This window comes from Echinops telfairi, unplaced genomic scaffold (genome assembly GCF_000313985.2).
Source record: "Echinops telfairi isolate 266 unplaced genomic scaffold, ASM31398v2 ScPeMD7_7412;HRSCAF=8450, whole genome shotgun sequence".
NCBI lineage: Eukaryota > Metazoa > Chordata > Mammalia > Afrosoricida > Tenrecidae > Echinops > Echinops telfairi.
Window position 1 is genome coordinate 7,435,024 of NW_022111312.1, and position 24,492 is coordinate 7,459,515.

Below are 24,492 nucleotides of genomic sequence, written 5' to 3' on the forward strand. Positions count from 1 at the left end.
GCCTGCTGTCACAGAGTGAGGACAGCCCCAGACACTGTGCAAACCACTGGACCTGGCCACGCGCCCGTAGAGCTGTGTTTCTACGGACAGGCAGCAGGTTGGGTTTGTCCCAAGGGTTGTAGTTAACTGATCCCTGATTGAAGCTCCGTTATAAACTTTATAAAGAGGCCAGTGGCTTTGAAGGACTGTCCTTCCCTTGAACTCCAGCTGTCAGCCAGGGAAAGCAGTCTTTCTGGGCCCAGGAGGGCCTATGAAAATGAGACCACACGGTAGGCCCAAGGGGCCCAGGCAGAGTGGACCACTGTCTGACAGGGCTGACGTAAGTCGGAATTGCTTCCAAGGCAGTGGATTTGGTTCCTCAGGGATCGCCCTGTGTTGTACGAGTTCACAGGAGGTGCAAACAGTGGTCAGTGCTGTCCCCCAGCCTGGGCTGTAGTTCTTTGCCTGTGTTGCTCCCTTTGTCGCTCTCTGTCTGTCCTTCCGATCCCCTCTCCCAACCCACCAATTCCAAGAAGGGGAGGAAGACATAGACGGAGAGGGTAGGGGTGCTGAGGCAACCAAAGGGTCCAGGCTGGATGCTCAGGTGGGGACAGGAAGTGTCGGTCGGTTCCACTTACATGGGATTCGAGGTCACCGGATGCAGGATGACCTGGGGCGCCCGGGTTGGCGTCTCCGGCACTGGCACCACATCTGAAAACCAGAGACGGAACATCCATGGAGGTCGCCCCACCCCAAGAGCCCACTCCCCGGGAGGTGCTGGCAGCCAGTGGCTATCGATCATCCCAAAGGTGGACTCTTGGGGATGCCCCCCACTTTTTCCTTCCTTCCTTGACCCCGTAGCTTCTCAGAGGCATGGTGCTCCAGATAACCTGCCGCATGGAGCTCCTCACTGCTGACTCCGAGGCTGCCAGGATCCCCAAGGCTCTGGCCTCTCACTCCTACGATCCCTCTGGGATCATCACGAGGCTGCCCCATTCATGGCTCTCCGTTCTCAACTCAAATCCATCTGGCCACCTCTCCCCTCCCCTGGGGCTCTGGCCCCCTCCTCTGAAGACCCCTGTGCTCTTGGACCTCTTGGAGTATCCATCTCCTGTCCTGCTCTGTCCTGAGTTGTGGACCCCACTAACACCCTCTTGGACCTCATCCGCCCCGACAGCATCCCCTTCCCTGAGGCTGCAGCCGCATCCATGCCTCGGCAGGGCTTCCAGAAAGACAATGTCCCGCTGCCAAGACTCACCTGGGAAGATGAACTGCTGCTTGTATCTGTAGTAGTGGGATGCTGGCAAGGGAAAGGAGACACCCAGTGAGTGTTGCCCAGTACTGTCTCTTCAGGGGCCCCCACAGGCCCCCACAGGGACCGCGGGGCCACTCGGTGCTCAAGCTCAGAGGTTTCCAAACAGCTGCAGACACCCCTGAGTCACGGGAAATGGAGAACAGAGACAAGATGCCAGAACCCTACACGTGAAGGACACCTCGTCCTTTTGGGGAACAGGTGGATCCACCAGCATGCCCTGACCAATCCTGGCGGATGTAGGATGCATACTATGGATAAATAAGCAATTGGCAAGAGAGCTTGGTAGGGGAAGCTGGTCACACAGTGATCATCAGGGGCCTTTCACCCTCTGCCTGATACCCCATTTGATTCGTGGAGTGACCCTTCTCTCTGGTTCTAAGGGATGTAAAGAGACCCTTCTGTGTTATCAAGGAGCCCCATTGGTACAGTCCCGGAAACCCCACGAAGCAGTTCCACTCTATCTGACAGGGCTGACGTAAGTCGGAATTGCCCCCAAGGCAGTGGATTTGGTTCCTCAGGGATAGCCCTGTGTTGTACGAGTTCACAGGAGGTGCAAACAGTTAACCAGCCTGGCTGCAATGGCAAGGTTGAAGGTTCCAGTCCACCCAGGGTCACCTTGGAAAACAGGGTGGCTGGTGGGCTTGTGAAGATACAGCCGTAGATTGGGAAGCTACTCTGACACACAGTGGGTCACAGTCGACCCCGTGGCATCTGGTGGTCACAGGCTTTGGAGCTGATCGAGATGAAGACACCACTATCCACAGTTACCATGACCTCGGGCACACAAGCAGAGCCCCTTCCTAAGGGCCTGGATGCCCTCCTCACCCACAAGAGGGAACCAAGGTGCTTTGTCCAGGTGGGAGCTGCCGTTAGCAGTCTGTCGAGGAAGAGGATGTGAGATGAGAGGTAGGCATGGGTTTCCTATACTGGCAGTGTGTGTGTTTCCTAATCTCTACCTGCGCTGACAGTGCAGATGGGTACAGCCGCCGGGGAGGGCAAGCTGGCGCTCTGTACCAAGGGCCTGGAAGATGTACTTGGGCTCTAGCCCAGCATTTGCCCTTTCTGTCCTCAGGGAATCTGTTTTAAAGTGAGAACATGAAGCAGGACACTCATTACAGTCCTTAGACCTGTGTGCACGGAGGCATTGTGTAGGCACTTTGTCTAATCTAAGAGGGGTGACCATGGACAAGCCCGCCAGGAAGCTGACCACGCCGAGCTGAATCCCTGCTCTGCCTTTGTTGGCCTGTGCCAAGCTTACATGTGCGCCTTGGCTGCACGCTCCAAGCCTCGGTTTCTACGTTGCCCCTTCTTCAAAGTGCATGCGATGATGCAGAGGGAGCGCTGAGGAAGCGTTAGCTGGGTCCAATCAGCAAAGGCCTTTCTAAGACGAGCTGCCAGTCAGGTGGTTCTGACTTCCTGTTGGTTAGCAAAGACCTGGGCTCCCGAGGGTCTTCTGTGGCTGAGACTTTTGGAAGTCTTTCTTCCAACCTTGGGACTTGAACCCCCAAGCATTTGGTTGGCCGCTGAGAGCTGTTAACCTTCTGGGACATCCAGGGACTGACTCTAAGATCACGCCCAGCTATGCATTGATAGACGAGAATCGCTTGTAACTTACGAGGCTACTGGATCACTCGCGTGGGCAGTCATTTGCTGCAGAGGACAGACGGGCCAGGCCCTCCAGCGCTGGGACTGACTCCTAAGTCCCTTTAGGGCAGAGACTAAGTTTCAGCCCCTCAAGATCCCAAGCACCTAGTTCTTTCTCTTCCATCAGTAAGGTGGCAGGAACGGTTGGCTTGGTCTACTTCCAAAATATCCTAAGGAGGGGAAGTTCATATTGATGGGATTTGGGCACTGAAAAAGGAGGGAGGTGGGGGTGGAGAAACAACCCAGCCCCGATTGCAGAATTTTCCAAGAAAACAGAGCTTTATGAGGGCAGGGACCTGTTCATGTCAAGCCACCTCAGAGTGTCATGACACGCAGCCAAGTGGTCTGTCAACAAGAGGCTAAAATTAACAAAGAAAACCGACCCAGGAGGCTGGGTTAACAAGAGGCTTAGCTGCTCCCTTGCCTCCCCAGCACCCACTGTGATGGGGACTCCACACCCACCGGAAAGGTTAGCTGGCCATTAGCCTTCTTCAGGAAGAGGGAGTGGGCATCGGAGAAGGGACAGGTGTCAGGTAAAAAGACACCCGTCCTGACGTCCGTCGTGTGCCCTGGTGACTGCCAAGGAGACACGTGGACAAGGGTGATGTTGATGCTGGGCACCCGCCAGGAGGACTCAGGTGGGTGCTCAGGAGAGCGGGGTGGCTCCGAGCACTCTCAGGCTGGCAGGAGAGAGAGGCAAGGCGGCAGCGCTGAAGTGATTCCGCCCTTTGGAGCCTACACCCACTCGAAGGCTTCTGCCCACAGCAGCCAGAGCTGTCTTCCAGAAGAAAGAGGAGGACCCAGGGCTTCGGAGCCCTCCAAAACGTTCCCCAGTTGCTGTTAGAAACAAGGGCTGCGGATGTGTTGCTTAGCAACCAATGTCCTCTGGCCCGTGGTACTTCGACCCGAGTAGGAGAGAAACAGCGGTGTCCCGCTCCAAGATGGAAGCCAACCGCGAGGATTTCCACATGCGCTGTCCTCCAGCATCCTGCCAACAAGGCTGGTCCCCAAAGGTCTTAGTGCCGCACTTCCTCCTGGGAAGTTTTAGGAGTTGGAGGCCAGAGACGGGATGATTGGGAGGGCACGGGGGAGTAACATGTATTGAAAGATGCATGGTAGGTCATCCTCTCTGAGCGGAGGGTCAACCACAGAATGAAATACGGCTGTCAGCTTGAAGCGCACGCTTGTGTCCACTGTGCTAACACATCTCGTCGAGGGTCTCCCTCTCTTTCACCAACACCCCCCTTGACCAAGCACGATGTCTTTATCCAGGGAATGGGTCCATAGTCAGCGAGATGACGTTTCGTCCTCCTCCCTTCTAAGGACCAGTTTTAGTTGTACGTCTTCCAAGACGGGCGAGTTTCTGCTTCTGGCAGTCCAGGTTTGAGTGGGTGGTGGTCACTGGTTTGCCAGCTGTGGGAAAGGCACACAGAGGCCACCCAGTGCCTAGTATAAGGGCCTGGGACAGAGCAGGCGCCCAGTCGATATGTGTTGATGGGACCAAGAGGAGAATGCAATGTGAGAATGCAGGTGGCAGCTGGAAGAGAACGCCGGAGCCCGGGGCAGTACAGGAAAGGAACATCATTCCGTCCCGCATTCCCTGGTTCCTTCAGCCAACATTCCTTCTGGAACTGAAAGAGGAGACCCTGGGTGGCACAGAGGGCTCCTGACGGTGGCATGGTGCAGCATGTAGCTCCTAACTGGGAAGTCAGTGGTTGGAACTCACCAGCCGTTCCGGGGCAAAGATGTGGCAGTCCGCTTCTGCATAATTGACACGCTCGGAAACCCATCAGGCAATTCTCTGGCCTGCAGGGTCACTGTGAGTCAGGAGTGGGTTGGTTGTTGGTCTGGGTGACAGAGTGGTTAAGCACTAAGCTGCAAACGGAAAGGCTGGCGATTCAAATCCACCAGTGGCTCCACAGACACTTAGCGAGGTGTTCCGGTGGAAATTACAGCTTGGATCTGTTAGGGAGCTTAGCATAGGGGCTGGGGCATCCATTACACATGCTCAGAGGTTGGAGCTTCTGGCCAGGAAGGGGTAGTACACCTAGGTGGGCTTTGCACCTGGATTGGCCCATCTAATTCAAGGGAATTCAATTTGGCCAATGGGGTCAACCAGGGTCATCAACCACACCTTCCCGAGGAGGAATTGAAAAGGCAGGATCCCTCCAGGAGCCCACCTCGTGACTTTCTTGAGCAGCTTCTAGGCAGGCTGTACGGGGGTGAGGGGCCCTGAGGGTACCCGTGTAAACCTGAAACTTTTAACTTTCATAAAACTCACTTGGATCACAAACCAGGCTTTGGAGTGAATTCTTTCTTGTGTGAAGCCAAGGACTGAGGTATATCTCTCCCATGAGTGATCTAAGAGATCCACAAGCAATGCTCATGGAAGCCGCAGATAACCAACGACGCGTGGCATTGGGAAAATCTGCTGGGCTAGACTTCTTGATAGTGTTGTGGTTGTTACAACATCTGGTGTCAACTTGTGGAGGGGTGGAGTCTAGCCAATCAGGTCACAGCTGGATGACCTCATTTGGAGGCACTAAGGGGGATCAATAGCTCACTAGAGGTGAGACACAAACACTCTCTCCTTGACTCCCTGTGAGACATTACTGACAATGAGTCTGATGGAGCTACCCTGATGCAGCCAGAGCCCTGGAGCCTGAGAAGCCACGTGGAGACCCATACCTGCACTGAGATGTTTCTACCACCACTGGATCCACAAGACTTTCCACCCACTGGCCTGTGATCTTCCTGCATTCAGTGTCATTGCATGTGTTGCGTGAGTCTAAAGAATTTATAGACTGGTATGGGACATAAGGGTTAATACCAGACTTATGGCCTTGATCTGGACTGGGCTAGGATATTTTCTTAATATTCAATGGCTCTTGTACCTAAAAGCTTTTTCTTATACACCTATGAGTGTCTATGAATTTGTTTCTCTAGTCTATCCGGACTAACACAGTGTTGAAGAGCAAGGGTGTTACTTTGAAGACTAAGGTGTCCCTGACCTAAGCCATAGTACTTTTAATTGGTCCCCATGTACTTAAAAGTTGGACACAGAGTAAGGAAGACCAAAGAATTGATGCATTTGAATTGTGGTGCTGGTGAAGAATATTCCGGGTTCCCTGGACTGCCAGCAGAACAAACAAATCTATCTTAGAAGACGTATGGCCCAAGGAAGCAGGAACAGTCAGATTCTGTATGATTTGAACATGCTGTCGAGAGAGCTCAGGCTTGGGAAAAAGGCATTATGCTGGGTCAAGTAGAGGTCCCATGAGAACAGAGATGCCTCTGTAGGAGATGGGTTGAGTGGCGACCATGGGCTTCACCATAACAGTTGTGAGGCTGGTGCAGGGCCAGGCAGTGTCCATTCTGTTGTCCACGGGGTCATTGGGGGTTGGACTTCACTCATCAGCACTAACCACGATGACAAACCTTCTAGAGAAGCTCCACCCTGTCCCACATGTTGCTAGGAGTGGGACTTAACTGGATTGCTGTGGGTTTCTTTCTGTATTGAACACAGTGCTGGGCTTGGGCATGGGGTGGTGAACAAAAGCAGATGCTGCCTGGCCTCTTGGGGGCAGACATGCTGGTGGAAGAGCGGGGCAGTAACTAATAGGGAACAGGATCCTGAAAGGGAGGGAGCATTTTCATGAATCAGGTAGCCAAGCCCAAGGGAGTCCTGAGGAAGCCTATAATCTCCACCCAAGGCAGAATCTGCCTTTCCCTTCTCTTGGAATCATTTGAACTTTCCATGTCCTGGAGAGTGCGTGCGTGAGGGCGTGCGTGCATGCATGCGTGTGTCTGGGGAGTGGAACATCAATATGGTGCTGCTGTTATAGCTGGGCACCATTGAGTCCATGTTTAAATCACAGCAAACCCAGGCAACAGAGCAGACACCCATAGGCTCTCCTAGGCTCTATGACCTTGACAGAGAAAAGACTGAAGATGTCAAGGATTTTATTTGACTTAGATCCACAAGCAATACCCACAGAAGCAGCCATCAGAAAATCGGAGAACATAACACATTGGGAAATGTGCAGCCAAGGGCCCCCTTTAGTGTCGAAAGTCAAGATGTCACTTTGGGAACTCAGGCGTGCCTGATCCGAGCCATGGGATTCTCACTCCCCTCCTATGCCTGGGAAAGGTAGATGATGGAGAAGGGGAAGCACAGGAGAATTGATCTCATTGAGTTCCAGTGTTGCTGGAGACTATGAAATGTGCCATGGACTGCCAGGAGAGTGAACGGATCTGTGTGGGAAGAAATGCGGTCATAAGGTTCCATAGAGGCAAGGACGGGAAGACTTTGTCGCGATCAGGAGAGGCCAGTCCCTGGAGAAGAACAGCGTGCTTGGTCACGTAGCGGGTCAGCGAACAAGAGGGAGACCCTCAAGGGGATGGGGTGACCCAGTGGCTGCAAATCATGGGCTCACACATGCGGACCGTTGGGAGGAGGGCGCAGGACTGGGCAGCGTTTTGGTCTGTTTACACGGGGGTCTCTGCCTGTCGAGCAGGGCCTCAGGGCACCCACCCACCACAACCAGTCTTTACGGCAGATCCTGCTAGGTCTTTCTTCCACGAATCAGCTGGGCAGTTCAAAGGGCTCGCCTGCCAGTTGACAGTGAAGAGCTAGGCAGCTCCGACGAAAAGCCTCTGAACGCCACAGTCTGAGAACCCACCGCACGGTTCTTGACGGAACCCTTTCCTGCATCGTCACCACGCACCGTTCACCTCATCTTACGATGAGGAACTGAGTCCGGAAGAGTCCGTGCCCTGCTGATGGCCACAGGGCTAGGAAGGGGTGGCGCTGAGGTCTGCCTGTCCACCTAGCACACTTGACATTCTAAGCTGGGCCAGGTCCAACGTGGCACCTGGAGTCTGAAGCGAACAGGGCGGAGAAGGGACGGTGAGAACAAGCGGCAAAATGCTGCCCAGCTGCACACGTCACCTCCTGTTTTCTGCCTAAAAACAAAAAAGGTTACCTCGAGGCAGATAGGTAAGCCACCTTCACCACCACGTCCCCTGTTGGTAAGATCCATTGATCTTGATCGAAGCCTGTGTGAACTTGGGCGGTTTCAGGAAACCTGAGTCTGCCTGGGAACCACGTCCAAGGGTCCATCTCCCATCCACAAAACCTCCAGGTTAAGAGCTGAGTGGCTCTCACCAGATCTTTGTAGGAACAGGACAGGTCACCCTGGAGCGGTGCCACTGACCGGGCAGGTTCTGGCTGGACTGCTGGGAGGTCTTATTTGTCTTTCCATTTCAGCACCGTATCCCATTATTCTTCTTCCGTTTTAAGGCTGACAGAAGCCCCTCAGGATTGTTTATATATGTGCCAGAGGCATACAAAAGAAAATACTTTCTCTTAGCAGCCTTGTTGTTGTTTTTCAGACTTGTTTCACTACTGTGGATTGAACGGTGTCCCCTGAACTCCTGCCCCCTCCCCACCCAAGAGTAACTGGAAATCCCAGCCCCCATCTGGTGGATGTGCTGGTCTTTAGAAAAAGGGCTTTCTTTGGTATACAAATGAGGCCTGCTCGATTAGGGTGGGTCCTAAACCTAATCACTTCTGAATTTAAATAAAAGAGCAGCCAGTACAAGGTAAGTCAAGATAGATGACCCCTCATGACAGGAGTAATGAATGGTTCTCTGAGGGTACAGGAAGTGAGGGAGTGGGGTGGGTGATGATTACATAACCCCACCCTATGGGAAATGAACAACAGACCTGTATGGGAAGGGAAGGGATATGTTTGAATGAGTAAGATGTGTCAATAAAAATATTAAATTAATAAACAAACACCCAAACAAAAGAGCAGAAGAGACATGCAGGCACCCACCCAGAGAGAAGACAGATGCCAAGGGGCACCAAGGATGGCTGGCAGAGGCATCAGAAGGGAGAGGCTCAAGAGCGGAATCTACGTGGCCAAGACCCTGATTTGGTCTTTCAGGCCCAGAACTGTGAGAAGAATACATTTCTGTCCTCTAAAGGCACCCTCGTGCGGTATTTCTGTTGCTACAGCACATGGTAACTAAGGCACCCATCATGTTGTTCTTATCAATAGGGGATGATACTAGATGCATTGCTCTACAGACCACTTATTTTGCCACAACGGCCTCCCCCTGTGGTGGTTATGAGGCTGGTGTGGATCTGCACAGCGTTTGTCTCCCCCTGTTCTTCCTGGAGTTGCTATGAATCCACTTCACTCATCCCCTTGCATGTCAGGATCTCTACAAACAGGGACCTCACCCTAAGGGTGGCAGAGTTTGGGGGTGTTCAGACTTCTATTTATAAATACAAAGATGGACGAGGGGGCACCAAAACATTCGTGGAAACGTGGGATGGAAAGAGACCGGGATTTTCCCATGGGCTTTTGGAAGCCCCCTCCATAGTCACATTGCAGTAGGCAACCTCTTGGGGGTGGGCGCTGGAGTTGATCCCAGTCTTTCACTGAGCGATGACATCCTGCCATAGAGACCCCTGGACTCTGGGGCAAACCTTCCTGCAGAAAAGCCTCACGCTGGGAGGCTGTTGGCTAAGGAAACGCACATTGAAAACCCGAACAGACAACACCACATGACGCAGCAGAATAGGACACTCAACCCACCCTCCTCCCAACACCAGGGGACACGGGGGCTTCATCTTTATTTCTACAAGTCTGTCTATGCCTGTGTTGTTTCTCAGAATGATGGAAAACACCCCAAATAATAGCCACTGCAATTTGTATCACTGTGCTTCTTATCTGATGGTAATGAAAAAAATGTAAAACCAACAGTTACTTTTGAGTCAAGCCCTCCGACTCCTGGCCGCTCTGGATGTCCCAGTACAGCTGGGCTCCACGGGGCTTTCGATGGCTGATTGTCCAGAAGCAGGCAGCAAGGCCTTTCGTCCACAGCGCCTCGGGGACTTCCAACCTCTGGGTTAGCAGCCTTAACCGTTTATACTGTCCAGAGACCCCGACAATGCCAATGTAAATACAAAGTCAGCTCACATTTACAGTAGGGAGTCCCTGACGCTGATGACCCCATCCCAGGTGAGTGCTGACCTAAGTCAAATGCCTGGTTTTCCGTTTTAGTTGTCATGGTGACCAGGTACCTGAACCGTAAATCCTGATGCTGGACATTGGGGAGTGAGTGTCTGACAGCATGGACAGCAGGAACCACATGCTGAGACAGTACGTGCAGTCTGGGTCAAGAAGCCCAAAAAACCCAAATGGTCCTTATCTTTCAACGACTTCACAAGGGGGTGGGGAGGACGCTATTAGTGGCCCATTTTGCAGATGGGGAAATGAGGGCACCGGGAGACAAATTTGCCTTAAACCATAACCAGGACGGCGAGCTGATCCCGACTCGGATTCAAGGCAGAGCTGGCAGGGAGACTCCAGCAGTCCAGCTCCAGCGTGCACGCCTTTAATTAACTGCTGGGCTCATGGCCTCTCTGGCGCCTTCCCTCCCTCAACAGACCGCTTGGTCCATGTGGTAGTTATATAATCATTTGTCAATTTGAGGATTAAGAATGTAAGGGTGGAGTCTAGCCTGTCAATCAGATCATAGCCAATGAGGCCTCTGTGTGGGCATGGCCTTATCCTGTGAATTCTGGGAAATCCGGTATTTCCTCCTTGGAGGCAAGAGAGACTCTCTCTCTCTCTCACTACTTCACGCCCTGGGAGATATAGCAGCTGACAAGACATATGGACCCACCCTGATGCAGCCCTGGGTGCTGGAGAAGCCATGCAGAGACCCCTGCCAGCGCTGAGAAGTTTCCAATGCCACTGAACCCTAAAACTTTCTACCCACTGGCCTGTGATCTTCTACATTCGGCGTCATTGCATGTGTTGCGGGAGTCTGAAGAGGACTTCATAGATTGGTATTGGACATATGGGCTAATATTGGACTTATGGACTTGATCTGGACTGGGCTGGGATGTTTTCTCCATGTTCAATTGCTCTTGTATATAAATCTCTTTCTTATACACATATGTGTATCCATGGTTTGTTTCTCTAGTCTACCCAGACTAACACAGCCCACAGCACCAAAGAGGCAAGGGCACGGTGGTGAGGTGTCACGGGATAGATGAGGGTCCACGTGCCAATGAGCACAGAGACTCAGGAAGGACCCCTCCTTGGGGACCCTGGCGAGGCTCAGCGATCCCGCAGTCGCTGCTGGGTCAGTTGGCTCTCTGGGCCCAGGCCTAGTGGAATCTCATAGGGTGACAGTGTCCTGGTGCTCCATGCAATGACAAGGGGTCCTTCCCAACTGCTGGTCTCTAAACAACCTCAGAAAAGACCCCCTGTGTCAGTGTCTTTGGGTTTGGGGACCAGCTGTGGACACAGGAGAGCATTCACGCCTGCTGTTCCCCCAAGTTTGGGGGGCCGTGGGTGTCAAAGGGTCTTTTTCCCACTCAGCCGTATTGGAAGAGTGGGAACTGGCCACTGGAGGTGGCAGTGGGAACTCAGAATGGTCTGTCCACAGCCATCCAGGCCACTAGCTGAGTTCAAGGGTGACACATGATGGTTCTTGGTGGGTGCCAAGCGCATGGCCCCCCACACTGAGGGGATCTGAGGCTGCCTCTGACCTGAACTTCACAAAAAGCTCAATGTTGCCAGACTTCCAAACACGTCCACAACCGAAGTGTGCAGCTGGCCCGTGGCTGGACAGCCGTGTCAGCATGCTCCCTGGCATGGGGCGGGGCTTCTGCAGATCCCTCTGGTTAGCCACAGGGGTATGGCCTGGGCCTCAGGACCTGGGTCCATCCTCCTGGGCCCCCCGTGTGAAACTCAGCAGGATGTCAGCCCATGGACCTACACTGCCCAGTGGAACAGTCCTCCTTGATAAAAATGCTCGGTGTCTCTCGTGGGACGATCCGGCAGCCACTGGCCACGAGTGGCTAATGAGCTCGTGTGGCCGGTGTGTCTGAGAGCTGACATTTCCCCTTTAACTTAAGTGAATATAAACACAAAGAAGCTCTTGTCTGGGGCGTGGTGCCCCAGGGTGGCACAAACACTGAGAGGCTGGTGGTTCCAGTCCGCCCAGAGGCACCTCGGAAGAAAGACCTGAGGATCATCCACTTCCAGAGCATTGACCCCTGCAGAGCACTGTTCTCCTCTGACAGGGGGTGGGAGGGGAGCAGCCTCAGTGTGAGCCCAGCTGATGGTAACTATTAGCTCCTTTTCTTTTTAACATCTGACGATTGCCCTGCACGTGGTTCAGCTCCATCTGGGTGCCTTTCCCTGCTCCTCTCTGATGTCCACCCTTCTAGCACGGACTCCCCACCCCACCCACCCCCTGCACGGCTCTGGCATGGGCCCTCCTGGCTCCCAAGTCCCTGCCCCTCCACCACGGTCCCAAGTGGCCATCCTGGTGGTACCTGGCAGGGTGAAGTTCTTCTGTTGCCTCACGCACTGCGGGGAGGGGTGCAGGGGAGAGGGCGGTGTGGCGCTGGGTGGGAGCGGGGGTGCCGGCGAGGAGGGCGTGGAGGAAGTGGTGGAGGACGGGTTGCTGCTGGAGTCCGGCTGGTAAGGGACTGGGATGTGGTCCTGCAGGAAGAAACCAAAATGGGGTCACAGGGGGGACCACAGGAGAGCAGAGACAGCAGTGGCCACAAGCTGAGCGGGCACCAGGTCCTTCCAAAGTCCCTCCTGTCCCAGCACCACCCCCAGAGGTTGCACACAGCTGTGGGAGGAACCGGGGTCCATTTCCCTGCCCGATGTTGGTACCACAGAGTGGAAGGGAGCCAGGTCAAGAAAACCAGGGAGGGAGCAGCCACGCGCCCTGAGCCTCTTTAATTCTGCAAAGTCGCCCCACCCGGGCGGGCGCTGTCCTCACACCTCCCCCTCTGGGGTGTTGATAAAAGGACCTGCAGCCCAGTGGTCCCTGAGTGAGCCTGAGCCCAGGCCTTCAGGACATGCCCTCGGCCCTGCCTTCCATCACAGGGTCTGAGCTTCGAGGAAGGCGATGTTAGGGTCCGCGTGATGGTCACCCCTCAGAAAGGCCAGCGTGTGGGTAGAGACAGAGCAGGGCCAGGCCAGGCCAGACCTGGTTCCCCCAGAGACAAGGGTCCATCCAGAGCTCAGCATGTGACCCCACAGATGTAATAGGGGCAGGACCTTTGGATTAGGGTGTGTCCTCAATCCAGGGATGAGTGTGTCCTTATCAATATGACAGAAAGGTCAACCTACCGAGAATCCCAGGGGAGAGGCCGGCAGAGGCCGGGGTTGGGGTGACGTGTCTAAGAAAACCAAGAAGCCAGCGTCACGTGGGACAGACCCTCCTCTAGAGCCCAGGGGGAACCAGCCCTGCTGACATCTGGCCTCTAGGTGGTGGAGTTGGGGTGGGGGGTGGGGGTGGGGGTGAGGGGGTCAGTTTCTGTGTCCCTAGGAAACAACCGCAATGATGAAGAGTTTTAAGTCTTTAGAAGTTTGACCGCATGTGTCTTAGTATAGATCTGTTAGGGATGTGTCGAGCCATCTCTTCGGCCACCAAAGTCGGAGTCATTGCGGTTTTGAAATTCTGTACTTGCGGGGGACAGAGGAGGCTATCCTGGGTGTCTGTGCTGAAGTGTCCTGTGTCGTCTCTTGCTGTTTTCCATTTGTTTCAAGAAATTTTCAGGATTGCTTGCTGAATCAATTCCCCACCCCCGACGTCTGCTTTAAGAACCACAGTGAACATCTGTCTAACATCCCCATCCGTCATGGGGGGTTAGTGCCTGTTGGCTGTCGTGTTCATTCAGTTTGAGGTGTGACAGGTGACTTTCAACACAAGTCCGGATAGGTGAGTCTTAGAGGATGTGACTCTGGAGCTTATGTAGACCCTTCTATTTTAGCGAACCAGTCTTCGAAGAAATAGAACCAAAACGCTCCTTAGAAGTGCGACTGGCTAGACTTCCAACATCTGGTCACTTATTTTGGCCATGTTGGCCAGAAAGACAAACGGCTACCCCAAGCCCCCCACCTTGGTTGGTGAAGTAGAGCATCAGCCAATAAAGAGGGGGTACGGGGTGGGACTCTCAAGGAGAGGGACTGACCCTTAGTTGCAAAAGTGGAGCCCTACGGACCCACACAGTTGGCCGTGGCATCCATCACACAAGGTCACCATGGGTTGGACCCGCCTTCATGGAACCAAGTCACAACCATTTCAGCTGGCTTCTGCGGCCACCTTGTTGCCACCGGGTAGTGGCAGACTTCCGGGAGCAGCTCCTCGGGACAGCCTGCGGGGCCGAGGCGGGAATCCAGGCTCTCCCAGAGACCTCCACTGAGTCTGATCTTGTTGGGAGGGGTAGGAGCGCCTGGGCACTGCTTCCCATGTGACTTTCACATAGGAAAGTTGGGGTGGGGAGTGTTGAGATTTGACTCCCCACTGGGTCTCCTCTGCCCCGATCGTAGAATCATGGGCCAGAGGCTTCATGTTGGCAGGGCTGGGGTGGATGTGTAGACTTGCCATTGACATTGGGTGGAGGGGCCTCGTTCCTTACCAATCAGTGCAAATGAAAGTCGTAGCCCCTGGCTCTCCCTTCTCTGGGCCACACTGGGGCAGAGGAGGGGTTGGGGGACCCTCTGGCAGCCTGGCAAGGCTGAAGGTCTGAGGTGGGTGTCAGCGCAGCCAAGGGTGGCTGGAGCAGAAGAGTGATTGTCTCGCTAGGCTGTCTCAGAAGCATGAACCAATCTGTCCTGGATGAAGTCCAGCCAGAATGCGCCTCAGAAGTGAAGGTGGCAAGACTTTGTCTCATGACGTCTGGACATCTCATCAGGAGAACCAGTCCCAGAGAAGTGCATCTTAGGATCGACACTATTCTACAAGTGTGTCATGCTTCCGAACAATGTTTCAAAATTTAAACAGTATTTAGGACTTATTAGAATTATTTGACAAATTGTTCCCACTCCAGACTACAAAGATGTGATAAGCAATGTTATACGCACACACACACAGGGTTAAACAATCAATAGTTTAGGTTTTGTGAGCCATACAGTCTCTGTCACAACTACCCAACTCAGCCACTAGCGTGCAAAAGCAGCTATGTGCAGCACACGAGTCTAACTGGAGTCCAGTAAAGCCTTATTTACAGATGCAACAAAAGAAGGAGGGCGGCGTGCTTAGTAAAGTCAGGGGTAGCGAGAAAACAAACAAACAACAACAACACTGGGAAGACGTTCAAGGAGATGGATCGACTCAGGGGCTGCAACCATGGGTGCAAACCTAACAGGAAGGTGAGGTTGACGCAGGACTGGGTGCACACGGGGCAGTGTTTCCTGCAGTTGTTCACAGGGTCCCCAGGACAGGGTACCCAGTCACGACTCGGTAGCACCCATCAACTCCCTAACAGGTTGTCCCATTCCTGAGCCGGTGGGGGCTTTTGGTAGTGGTGTTTTTGTTGTTGTTTTTTTGTCTTTGCCCATTGGCATTTCTGGGTTCCCAGCATCTTCAAGTCGGGGAGAGAGGCAGCAAAAAGGAAGTAAGAACTCGGCGTTGTGGGGTCCCCGCTCTCTAGTTAGTCCCCCTGCAGTTCTCCGCCTTTCTCTGTTTCCGTTAGCACTTGCCCACCTTCTGTGTGGGCTCTTCGGAACACTCGTGGGGTGGGGTGGTGCTTAGAGGGCGGGAAAGAGAAACGGAGGTCCACTCCATCGTCCAGCGAGACACCAAGCGGAAGTGCTGATGACCGTCTTCACACCGGTGAACTTCATGAAATCCTGGCAGCGAACCACCAGAGAAGCATCCCCTCCAGAGCAAGAAATGAGCTCGGCGCATCCGCGGGACTTGGCTGTCATCAGAGAGTGAGAGGGATGCCAGTGTGCACGGGGCTGCTCGCCACGGGTCAGCAGTGTGAACCACTAGCCGCTCCCAAGGAGGAAGATGAGGCTCTACGGTCTTCAAAACCCAAAGGGTCCGTTCTCCTCCGTCCTTCCGGTCACTCTAAGTCATAATGGACTGGATGGCAGTGAGTTTGTTTGCTTGGATTCCCCCTAATCCCTGCTCCCCCATTCCCTTGGATAATTCTTGTCTCCAGGCTACAGAATTCCCCCAGCAGTCATGGGTCCTTCCAAAATGATTTCTGACCCACTGTCGGGAAAACCAAGCCGAGTCTCGGCGGACGGCAGGGAGCCTCGGCTCCTTGGAAACAGACCCACAATCCCAGGCATGTTCATTCCAGCCGCCCACCAGGCAAGGGCACCGTGGAGGTAATTGTGACCTGATTTTAGTAGCCGGGTATCAGGAAGCCGTCTTCCTCTGTCCTAACATATCGAGTGGTAATTGTATCCCCATGGCAACGGGCTTGTGAGTGTGCAGAACGAACGTCGTGGCAGGGGGACTGGGCTGTGGCAGCCTACTGGGAGGTACTGGAAAGCGTACATCACGCAGGTACCCATCCTGGTGGCACAGGGATGAAGTGTTCACCTACTGCCGCTCCCTGGGCAAGCAGCCTGCCAGTCTGCTTCCATCAGGATTACAGACCGGGGGAACAGAGGGGTCAATTCCCCTCGACAGGGCACGGAACAGACTCTACTCCAGCCGGTGTCCCATCTGCCCCAGCACCTCCTCTCTGAGTTTCCACTCACACCCTGGAATGTTTCAGGGAGTTTCCACATCTGCTCTATAGAAAGGTGACCGTTTTCACAGTTTTTAAAAAACCCAACAAAGCTGTAAAAGTTGCTGCTGAAAAGTGTGTCCTTCTCAAAGAGTCGGGCACACATCCCATGCTCAGGTGACGGACGGACGGCACGTGTGTCAAGTGATAACTACCTGGGACCAAGAGGGGCACGTTGGCTTGGACCTGGGCTGACCTTACCTTCTTCTCCTACCTCCACTACATCCTGCAATGTCTGCCGGGATGGGTGCCGCCACGTCATTCCAACTCGCAGGGCCCCTGTGCCCAACAGAGGGACACCAGCCTCACCCCCTGGCTATGTTTGGGGCCATCAGTTAGCAGCCCAGGACGCCAGCTGCTCATGCCACTCAGAGATTCCAACCAATGTAAGCTGCTCTTGAAAGCTAGCGTGTCCAGGGACACGTGTGCTTTTATGTCGACGGCTTCATTTCGGCCCTGCCAGGGCCACGTTAAACACAGCCACATCGCCCGTGAAACACTGCTGATTAAGAAGTGGCGGTCCGCACCCTGAACCTGAGCAGGCTGGTGACGGCGCCCATCGTCGAGAACGGCAGGGGCGACCCGGCCACCATGAGATGGTAAGAGGCCACGTTCGCTGAAGACAGTCTCCCTTGGAGCCCTGATGACGACCCTGGAGCAGCCAGATTGGGAGGAAGCTCAAGCTAACTGAAAGTCTCCATGTGGACATGCCAACCGCCCCTGCTGAGCCCAGTCCCCGACTACTCCCACCCCAAAAATCAGACGCGGGCGTGAAGGGGCCCTGAGGTCAGGAGCAGACAAACTCTTTCTGTAAAGGACCAGAGAGTAGCGATTTAGGTTTTGTAGATGACTTAGGCTTTGGGGAAGAGCCTGCGCTCAATGCTAAGCCTAGAGGACCAGGGCGATCCTCGCCCCCATCCCGGCTGTGTGCCACAGAAACATCCCTATTCTAGATACTTCCGTCTTCCTGGTTGACCACCCTACACATTGTGGGGCAAATAAGCCATGCCTGATGCGCCTCGTGTGTTCCAATCTTCCCAATGCATAGACTCCGTGGGCATTAAAAAGTGGCTTTTGTGTTGCAGCGGTAGACATCTGGAACATTCCCACTGTACAAACCAGAAAACTGAGAGTGGGTTGCTCGCTCAGCGTCTCGCAGCTGGTAGCCGCCAAGACTGGCTGCCAGGCCCGCCTGACTCCAGGGACCACGTTCCCCACGGTGAGGATGGTATGGAGATGCACCTGAGGGTGCAGGGCTGAAAGCAGGAGCCAAAGCACAGGTGGCCTTTGGTGACGAGGCATGGAAGGCGGGGTCCTGGACCTCGGGAGGGACTAATTCAGAGAGGGAGGTTTTACTTCTGAGTCTGATAGAAAGTCATCGACAGCCCTTCCACAGAGAGTGATGTGGTTCAAATGACACTCGTTAAGGGTGACTCGGGCGGCTGTTGGGGAATGAACAGGGAAGGCCGAGCCTCTCCAGAGCCCCGTGAGGAGGGAGACTATGCTTGGCCAGTCAGAGGCCACAGTGCAGTGGCCCCCCACCTCCTTAGGCGGAGCTGCCATCATCAACTGCGGTGTCCCTGAGCCCCTGCTGCCCCGCTGGGCAAGAGTGCTGCTTTTCTATCCAGGCAGGGAGTCCTGCCCAAGCCCTTTCTCCCTACCCCGGGGAGGGGCGTGCTCTGGGGGGATAGCTCTGGGGCAGCCTGCTCTCCTGCAGCCCACAGTATGCACGTGGCCACTGTGCTGGCAATTTCCACACGGGGGAAGGCTGCGCAGTAGAGCCCACTGCTGACCACAGACCCGGGGACCGGCAGGAACTAGGCCAGGCAGGCTGTGGCTCAGGGCCCATAAGCCATGCAGTCCCCATTCTCTCAGTCTCCAACCAGAAGCTTGGAACTAGACACACACACACAACAGATGTGTCGGAAAGCCTGGAGCCATCTGCAAGGCTGATGCTACCAGATGGGGAGAAGACATCACAGGTAGCAGAGCGGGTGGGGACTGGGCCACCGGGAAGGCTTTGTCGCCTCGTCCTCTGCCCTGCTGTGCCCCGTCTGGGCACAGTCCTCCTCATCTCACCCTCCACGGCTCCAAGCCAGAGGCGTTGCTGGCATGTCCCCATCCACCAGGGACCGGATGTCCCCCAAGTTGACTCAACGCACACCATGGGCCTGGGAGAGGCCCCGGGAGGGCTGGGGCATGAGCGTCACCTTCCCCATCCACCCAGCCAGCCCTGCCCAAGCCCTTCCTCCCCTTGCCGGCGCTGCGCCCCCCCGTATTCCCAGGTTCCAAGGGAGCCCAGCCTCACCTTGTTGATTTTGTTGGTTTTGGGGAGCGTCTGGCTGATGTGCAAGTCTGAGTAGCGCGGCGGCTTCCGGAGCGGGTTGTTGATGTCACATGGGACGGACTCTGTCCGGATTAACCTTGTTGGATCCGTAGGGACGAAAACAGTGATGTGGGGATTTTAGTATGGCTTTGGCCTGGGGAAACCAGAGCTCAGACCCTGAATCGAAGACCCACCCCGGACAGACGGACACCGGATGGGCAGTCACTAAACCCGATGGACTCCGGGTTGTGGAGACGGGGCTCGGTGTGTGGCTCTGAGGAGTTAAAGCTCCGAAATAAAGCCTAAGTGGAGTCTGAATCAATGACGATTGATAAACATGATGGAAGAGATGCTAAAAGGACGGGGGTGGGTGGGAGGGGGCGTGTTGTTGGTTGGTGTTGTTTTGTCTTTTAAGATCCTAAGTGCTGTCACATAGGCACTCATTTCGGAGCAGAACACGAAATAGGAGAGGTTCCTGACTTCTCAGGCCCGTCATCAGTGGGGAACCCCAATTGCAGAGCAACCCGGGAGCACGCTCAGCTGCCGGCAGGAAAGCTGGGCAGTTCAAGTCCACCCAGGGACAAGTCAGCACAAAGGCCTGGTGATCGAGGGATGGACCTCCCAAGATCTCCCTTTGAAACGCTCTGACAAATGAGGTCGCCAGGAGTCGGAATCAACTTGTTAAGAGACTGAGACTCGATGGCAATCCGTGGGCAGGCTCGCGATGACCCCCGGTCCCTGCCCTTCTTGAGCCTTTGGGTCAGGGTGGTGTGTAGGAGGGAGTCCGCTGGCCTGAGCAGCCTGCTGCATGTGCAAACACATGTTGAGGTTGAACGAGGTGGCCCTGGGCTCCTGAAAGTGAGGCTCAAGTTGTCCAGCTCCTCCCCCTGCCCCCTCATCCTGAGAGCCACACAGAAGGTGGCCACACAGCTCTGCTCCTGGTGCTTCCTGGCCGGAGCCACAGCCCCCAGCCCTGTCTCCCTGCTGCCCTGCCCACCAATTGCCGAGGACGCACAGGGACCCAAGGGGAGGGGAAAGGGAGGCCTCCAAGCCAGCATCTGCTGGCTGGGCCTGCTCCTTGGTGACCGTGTCTGCCCCCATGGGGCCGGCCCCTACGCACGGCTGCAATCAGACCAGAGGGTATTTCCTGATTGATTTTCAGAACCAGATCACCAGGCCTTTCTTCAATGTCATCACTGGAGCCACTGAAACCCCCCTTCAGCATCACATGCAAGCACCCCCTTGGACCTCTCACCGGAGGAGAGCCGAACCGGGCCTCCCACAGGCAAGGCGTGAGCCTTTCTGCCTGAGCCCTACCTACTGGTGAACCGGCTTTTCCTGTGCGGGGAGGAGGGGAGGAGGAGGCGTTTGGTTGGGAAGTTGAAGCTGGAGCTTCAAGCTGACCCGGGGATTGTGTTTCTCAGTCATCACCAAGGAAACTGACTACTTCCTACTCAATATTGGTGGGGGGGGCGGGGGAGGTGGGGGGCGGGCGGACCTCTAGGAAGTTCGGCTTGCTTTGCTCCCAAGGGTGCCTGCTGCCTTGGACACAGGGAGCTGGCCCTGCGGAGGGCTGAGAGGGTACCCTCCTCAAATGCCAGCTCCCAGGGCAGGGTGCCTGACTCTCCTCCCTACGTGGGAGTCGTTCCAACAGGACCCACTGCCGAGAGGAAGTGCTTGGGGGTGCGGGTGGAGAGTGTCCCCAGTGAGCACACAGGGTTCCTCAAGGAAGGGGCGGCTCTTAATTAAGGATGAAGGGTGAGCAGGGCCAAGAGAAGAGAGCCTGAGGTGTTCCCTGGACTTGAGATGGGTCTCTTCTCGCCCGAGGGAAACAAGCTGCCGCCCTCAGGGCAAACCATCTGCCCCCCTGGCTTTGGGACCCTCCAGGGCTCTTTGGGGAATGATCTGCCTCCGGCTCCTTCTGAAACAAGCCCAGGAGCGGGATGGGGCTCTGGACGAGGACAGAAGACTGCTGCAGATGGGGATGTGTTCTGGGACCCCAAAGCTGTCCCTGGTGGCTCTTAGACAACATGGAGCCCACAGACGGGGTGGGGTCTGGAGGTAGCCGGTGAGGGTTTGGAGCGTTTTATTCGGTCGCCGGCAGTGACACACCCGGAGATGTCCTGCGAAGCCCTCCAGTGAGCTTTCCTTTTACAAATCCAAAGCCGGGAAGCCGGGGGGCCACCCTGTCCTCTCTGGGTGGTGCTGGGCTGTCCACCTGCCCCTCCTCGGTTGCTGTCCTCTAAGGTCCTTGCTTGGCCCCGGCCGACATCAGCCTCAGAAGAAAGGCCTGGTGACCTGCTTCAGAAGGATCAGAGCCAGGAGAGCTCTGCGTGGCCCAGCCTAGTCTGAGGTACAGGGCTCCCCAGGAGTCCCCACACAGGCTCCATGGCTGTTGGACTGGGCTGGGGTGGGCTGGAGGAAGAGAGCATGCATTTCTAACAAGCTCTCAGAAGCTTCCGCTGCTGGTAGTCCACGCAGCACACTCTGAATGGCCAGGGTCTAGCCCAGCCTTGTCTAGTAGAACTCTGTGCCAGCGTTCTCTCTCTGTGCTTCCCAAGAGGGGAGCCACTAGCCACATGTGGCAACTGAGCCCTGCGGTTATCTGAACGTTTCCTTACTTCTAATTCACTTAACGACTCCTTGGCGTGTCATCCAGTAGCTCTGGTGGTGTCGTGGGTTACACATTGGGCAAATGACAGCAAGGTCGGTAGTTCGAACCCACCGGCCGCTCCGAAGGAGAAGGAGAAAGAGGAGGCTTTCTACTCCCATGAAGATTTAGTCTCAGAAACCTAGGGGCCGTTCTAGCCTGTCCTATAGGGCTGCTATGAGTCCGAATGGACTCAGTGACAGCTGGAGTAGCTACTAGATAGAGTGGTTCAGGCCCGGGGGCACAGCCCAGTATGTAATAGCGACTGGAGGTAACTAACCCATAGAGCAAGACTCAAGACGGCTGGGCCACAAGGCTTCCCAAGGAGCTACCTCCTCCCAAAGGCCTCCTGGAGTTTTCTTGCTAACTGAAAGGGCCTCGTGTTGGCATGTGTTTCCAGGGGTGGCTGCCCCTCTGCCTGGACCAGTTCCCACAGACACTCCCACTGTCCCCCAAGGAGCTGGGACCCAGTCGGGCCCTCTGCAGGGACACCTGACACCTGACGGGGTCTGAAGAGCTTTGCAGAAGGCGCTCCTTCTGAGCAAGAGGGGAAAGTCATGGGACTAGGGAAGAGAGGAGAGTGGGGTGAGCAGGAGGGGAGATGGGAATGGCAGGACAGGAATCCTGGTTGGGAGAAGAGCCCGTGGGCTAAGGTGTCAGGGCCCAGTGCAGGGGGGCAGAAACAGAGGGAAGGGGCCTACGGGGGTGGGGGTGGGAATGAAAAGGACAGATGCCAAGAACAAGGGTGTTGCGGGAGAAGTGAAGACAGGTAAGTATCAGGGCATCCATCAGGAGGCATCCAGTATGGGCCCAAGGGGGCCCTGGACCATGGATGGGCTGCATGAGTGCCCCCCACCCCCCCGCCCCCGTCCGCTCCCCTCCAGAGCGGTAAGTGTTATATACTTACCTCCTCTGTGGATGATTAGGAGGTGACAGGGCGGGGCTTCTTTGGTGCATTTGCTGTGGCACTTTAACCTGCAAGAGAGAGAGAATGGAGGGTAGACAGATGGGTGGATAGACGAATGGAAGGACAAGTGGGCGGGTGGGAAGTCCCAGTGGTTATGTTCTCAGACCAGGTGCTCGTGTGACCACTGGTGCTACGTAAGCAAGGACGATCACCTCTTCTCAGGAACTGGAAGATGATGACATCATTGCATAACTGTCAAACCACTGAGAATCCTGGCCCCAGCTAAGTTGGCATGGGGCCTTCACCATCACGGCCAACTCTCCCCTTGGTAGCCATTACTCTTACCTCCTTACCCCTCACCTTGGTGGTCATTATTGCCTGGCCATACATCATTAATCCACAAACTAGTTGGATAGATTTTTTATAAATGTGAAATGTCAGATAGGAAGATAGTCCACAAGTGAGAGGCAGGTGTACCAAGGTGTGACAGTGTTACAATAATCTCTCTAAGGTGCTGCAGTGTTACAATCATCTTATGAAGCAGGTGCTGTTATACCTGTTTTCCATATGGGGAAACTGGAGTTAGTTGGCTTGCATTAGCCCTGGCTGGAAAACCCGCATCACTGTTGCCAAGGGGGACCTCTCACTTTTCTCAAACGCTTAAGCTCAACCATTAAACTAAAATAGTCTTCCAACGAGCACGAGTCTTCCAATGACTAGCAGGCACTAGGTTTTACAGGTATCGCTCGGCCGCCACCATTGCGGGATGCCCTCGCCATCGCCACACTCCCCAACCTAGCTTCCAATAGCTAAGGCGCAGATACTGTGCACAGAAGTGGGGACTTCAGATTTGCCCTCCAACATCTTCTCTAAGGGGCCCCGGAGCAAGCACTCAGCGGTAAACGGAAAAGGCGACAGTTCGAAATCCACTAGGAGAAAAATGCGGCCACCTGTGCCTACAGAGATGCCAGCCCAGAAACCTGGTGGGCAGTTCTCCTCTCAGTTCTATTCAGCCACGAGGGGCCGCTCCTGACTCCATGGTCCCACATAGCTCCGCCCTCTCTGGAGCCCGATAGACCCTCTGTAACAGCGTGGACTGAGTGCCCAGGGAAGCCTTGCTGTCATTCCCCCTCAATAGTGTGCGTGGGCCCCATTGAGTGCGTTGAAAGGCGTCCAGGTGAGAGCCCAGGTGTCCCTTCGGAAGCAGCCTGGGCTGCCCTGAGTTCAGGTCTCCAAGAAGAGCCATGGGTGGGGTGGGGTTGACCAATATCCCAGGCTCCTCTCCCATGGATGGGTGGGGAGGGGCAACTCAGGGGTGTCCGCGGCTGTCTCCCAGTGCCCCCCATTTCACTGGACCTGCTTTCCCTCCAACACACCCACACCAACCATCCTCTCTTCCCTGGCTCATGCCTGCTGGGGTGGCCCCAGAGCCACTTCTCCTCGGGGTCCAAGGAGCCCTGGTGGCAGTGACTTGCTCCCACAAGGTCAGCGGCTCAAAACCACCAGTCCCTCCTCCACAGAAAGATGAAAGTGTTTGTTCCCACAGAGAGCGACAGTCTCGGGAACCCACAGGGGCAGTTCTGCCCTGTCCGACGGGGTAAAATGGAATCAATTTGATGGCATTGACTGTGTGGTTGTTTGCCTCAGGATCCGTTTCAGCCAGATTGTCCAAAGCGGTTCCAAACATCCGGGTTGCCTGTCCCAGAGTGCTCACCCTAAAGCCAAGCCCTGTACATTCCGACGTTGAGGATGACCCTTTAACTGACCAAATCCACCTGCTTATATGGGGACACACCGAGACAAGAAAGCAACACTCAAGCGCATCCTTGTACACAACACTCACAGCAGCCCTGCGTCGGTCTAGCTGCACTAAACCCACTGCCACTGAGGGGTTGTGACTCTTAACAATCCTACAGGTCAGAGAGGAACTGCCACTGTGGGTTTTTGAGGCTATTGGGGTGGGGAGGGGGGTGCTGCAGAAAGCCTCATCTTTCTCCTACAGGGTGACTGGTAGATTAGAACTGCTGACCTTGCATTAGCAGTCCAGTGTGTAACATGGCACAGGCACGGTGGGAGCTGCTTACTCGGCCAT

The 24,492-nt window shown here is 55.0% G+C and overlaps 1 protein-coding gene across 1 annotated transcript in view; it reads right to left on the bottom strand.

The window, feature by feature from the left end:
• KSR2 (kinase suppressor of ras 2) overlaps positions 1-24,492 on the bottom strand; it is a 402,980-nt gene that overhangs the window by 69,564 nt on the left and 308,924 nt on the right. The window contains 6 exon segments of the mRNA XM_045296853.1: positions 618-690; positions 1,238-1,279; positions 12,306-12,474; positions 18,826-18,990; positions 21,321-21,330; positions 22,397-22,468. Coding sequence (XP_045152788.1) covers positions 618-690; positions 1,238-1,279; positions 12,306-12,474; positions 18,826-18,990; positions 21,321-21,330; positions 22,397-22,468 — 531 coding nt within the window.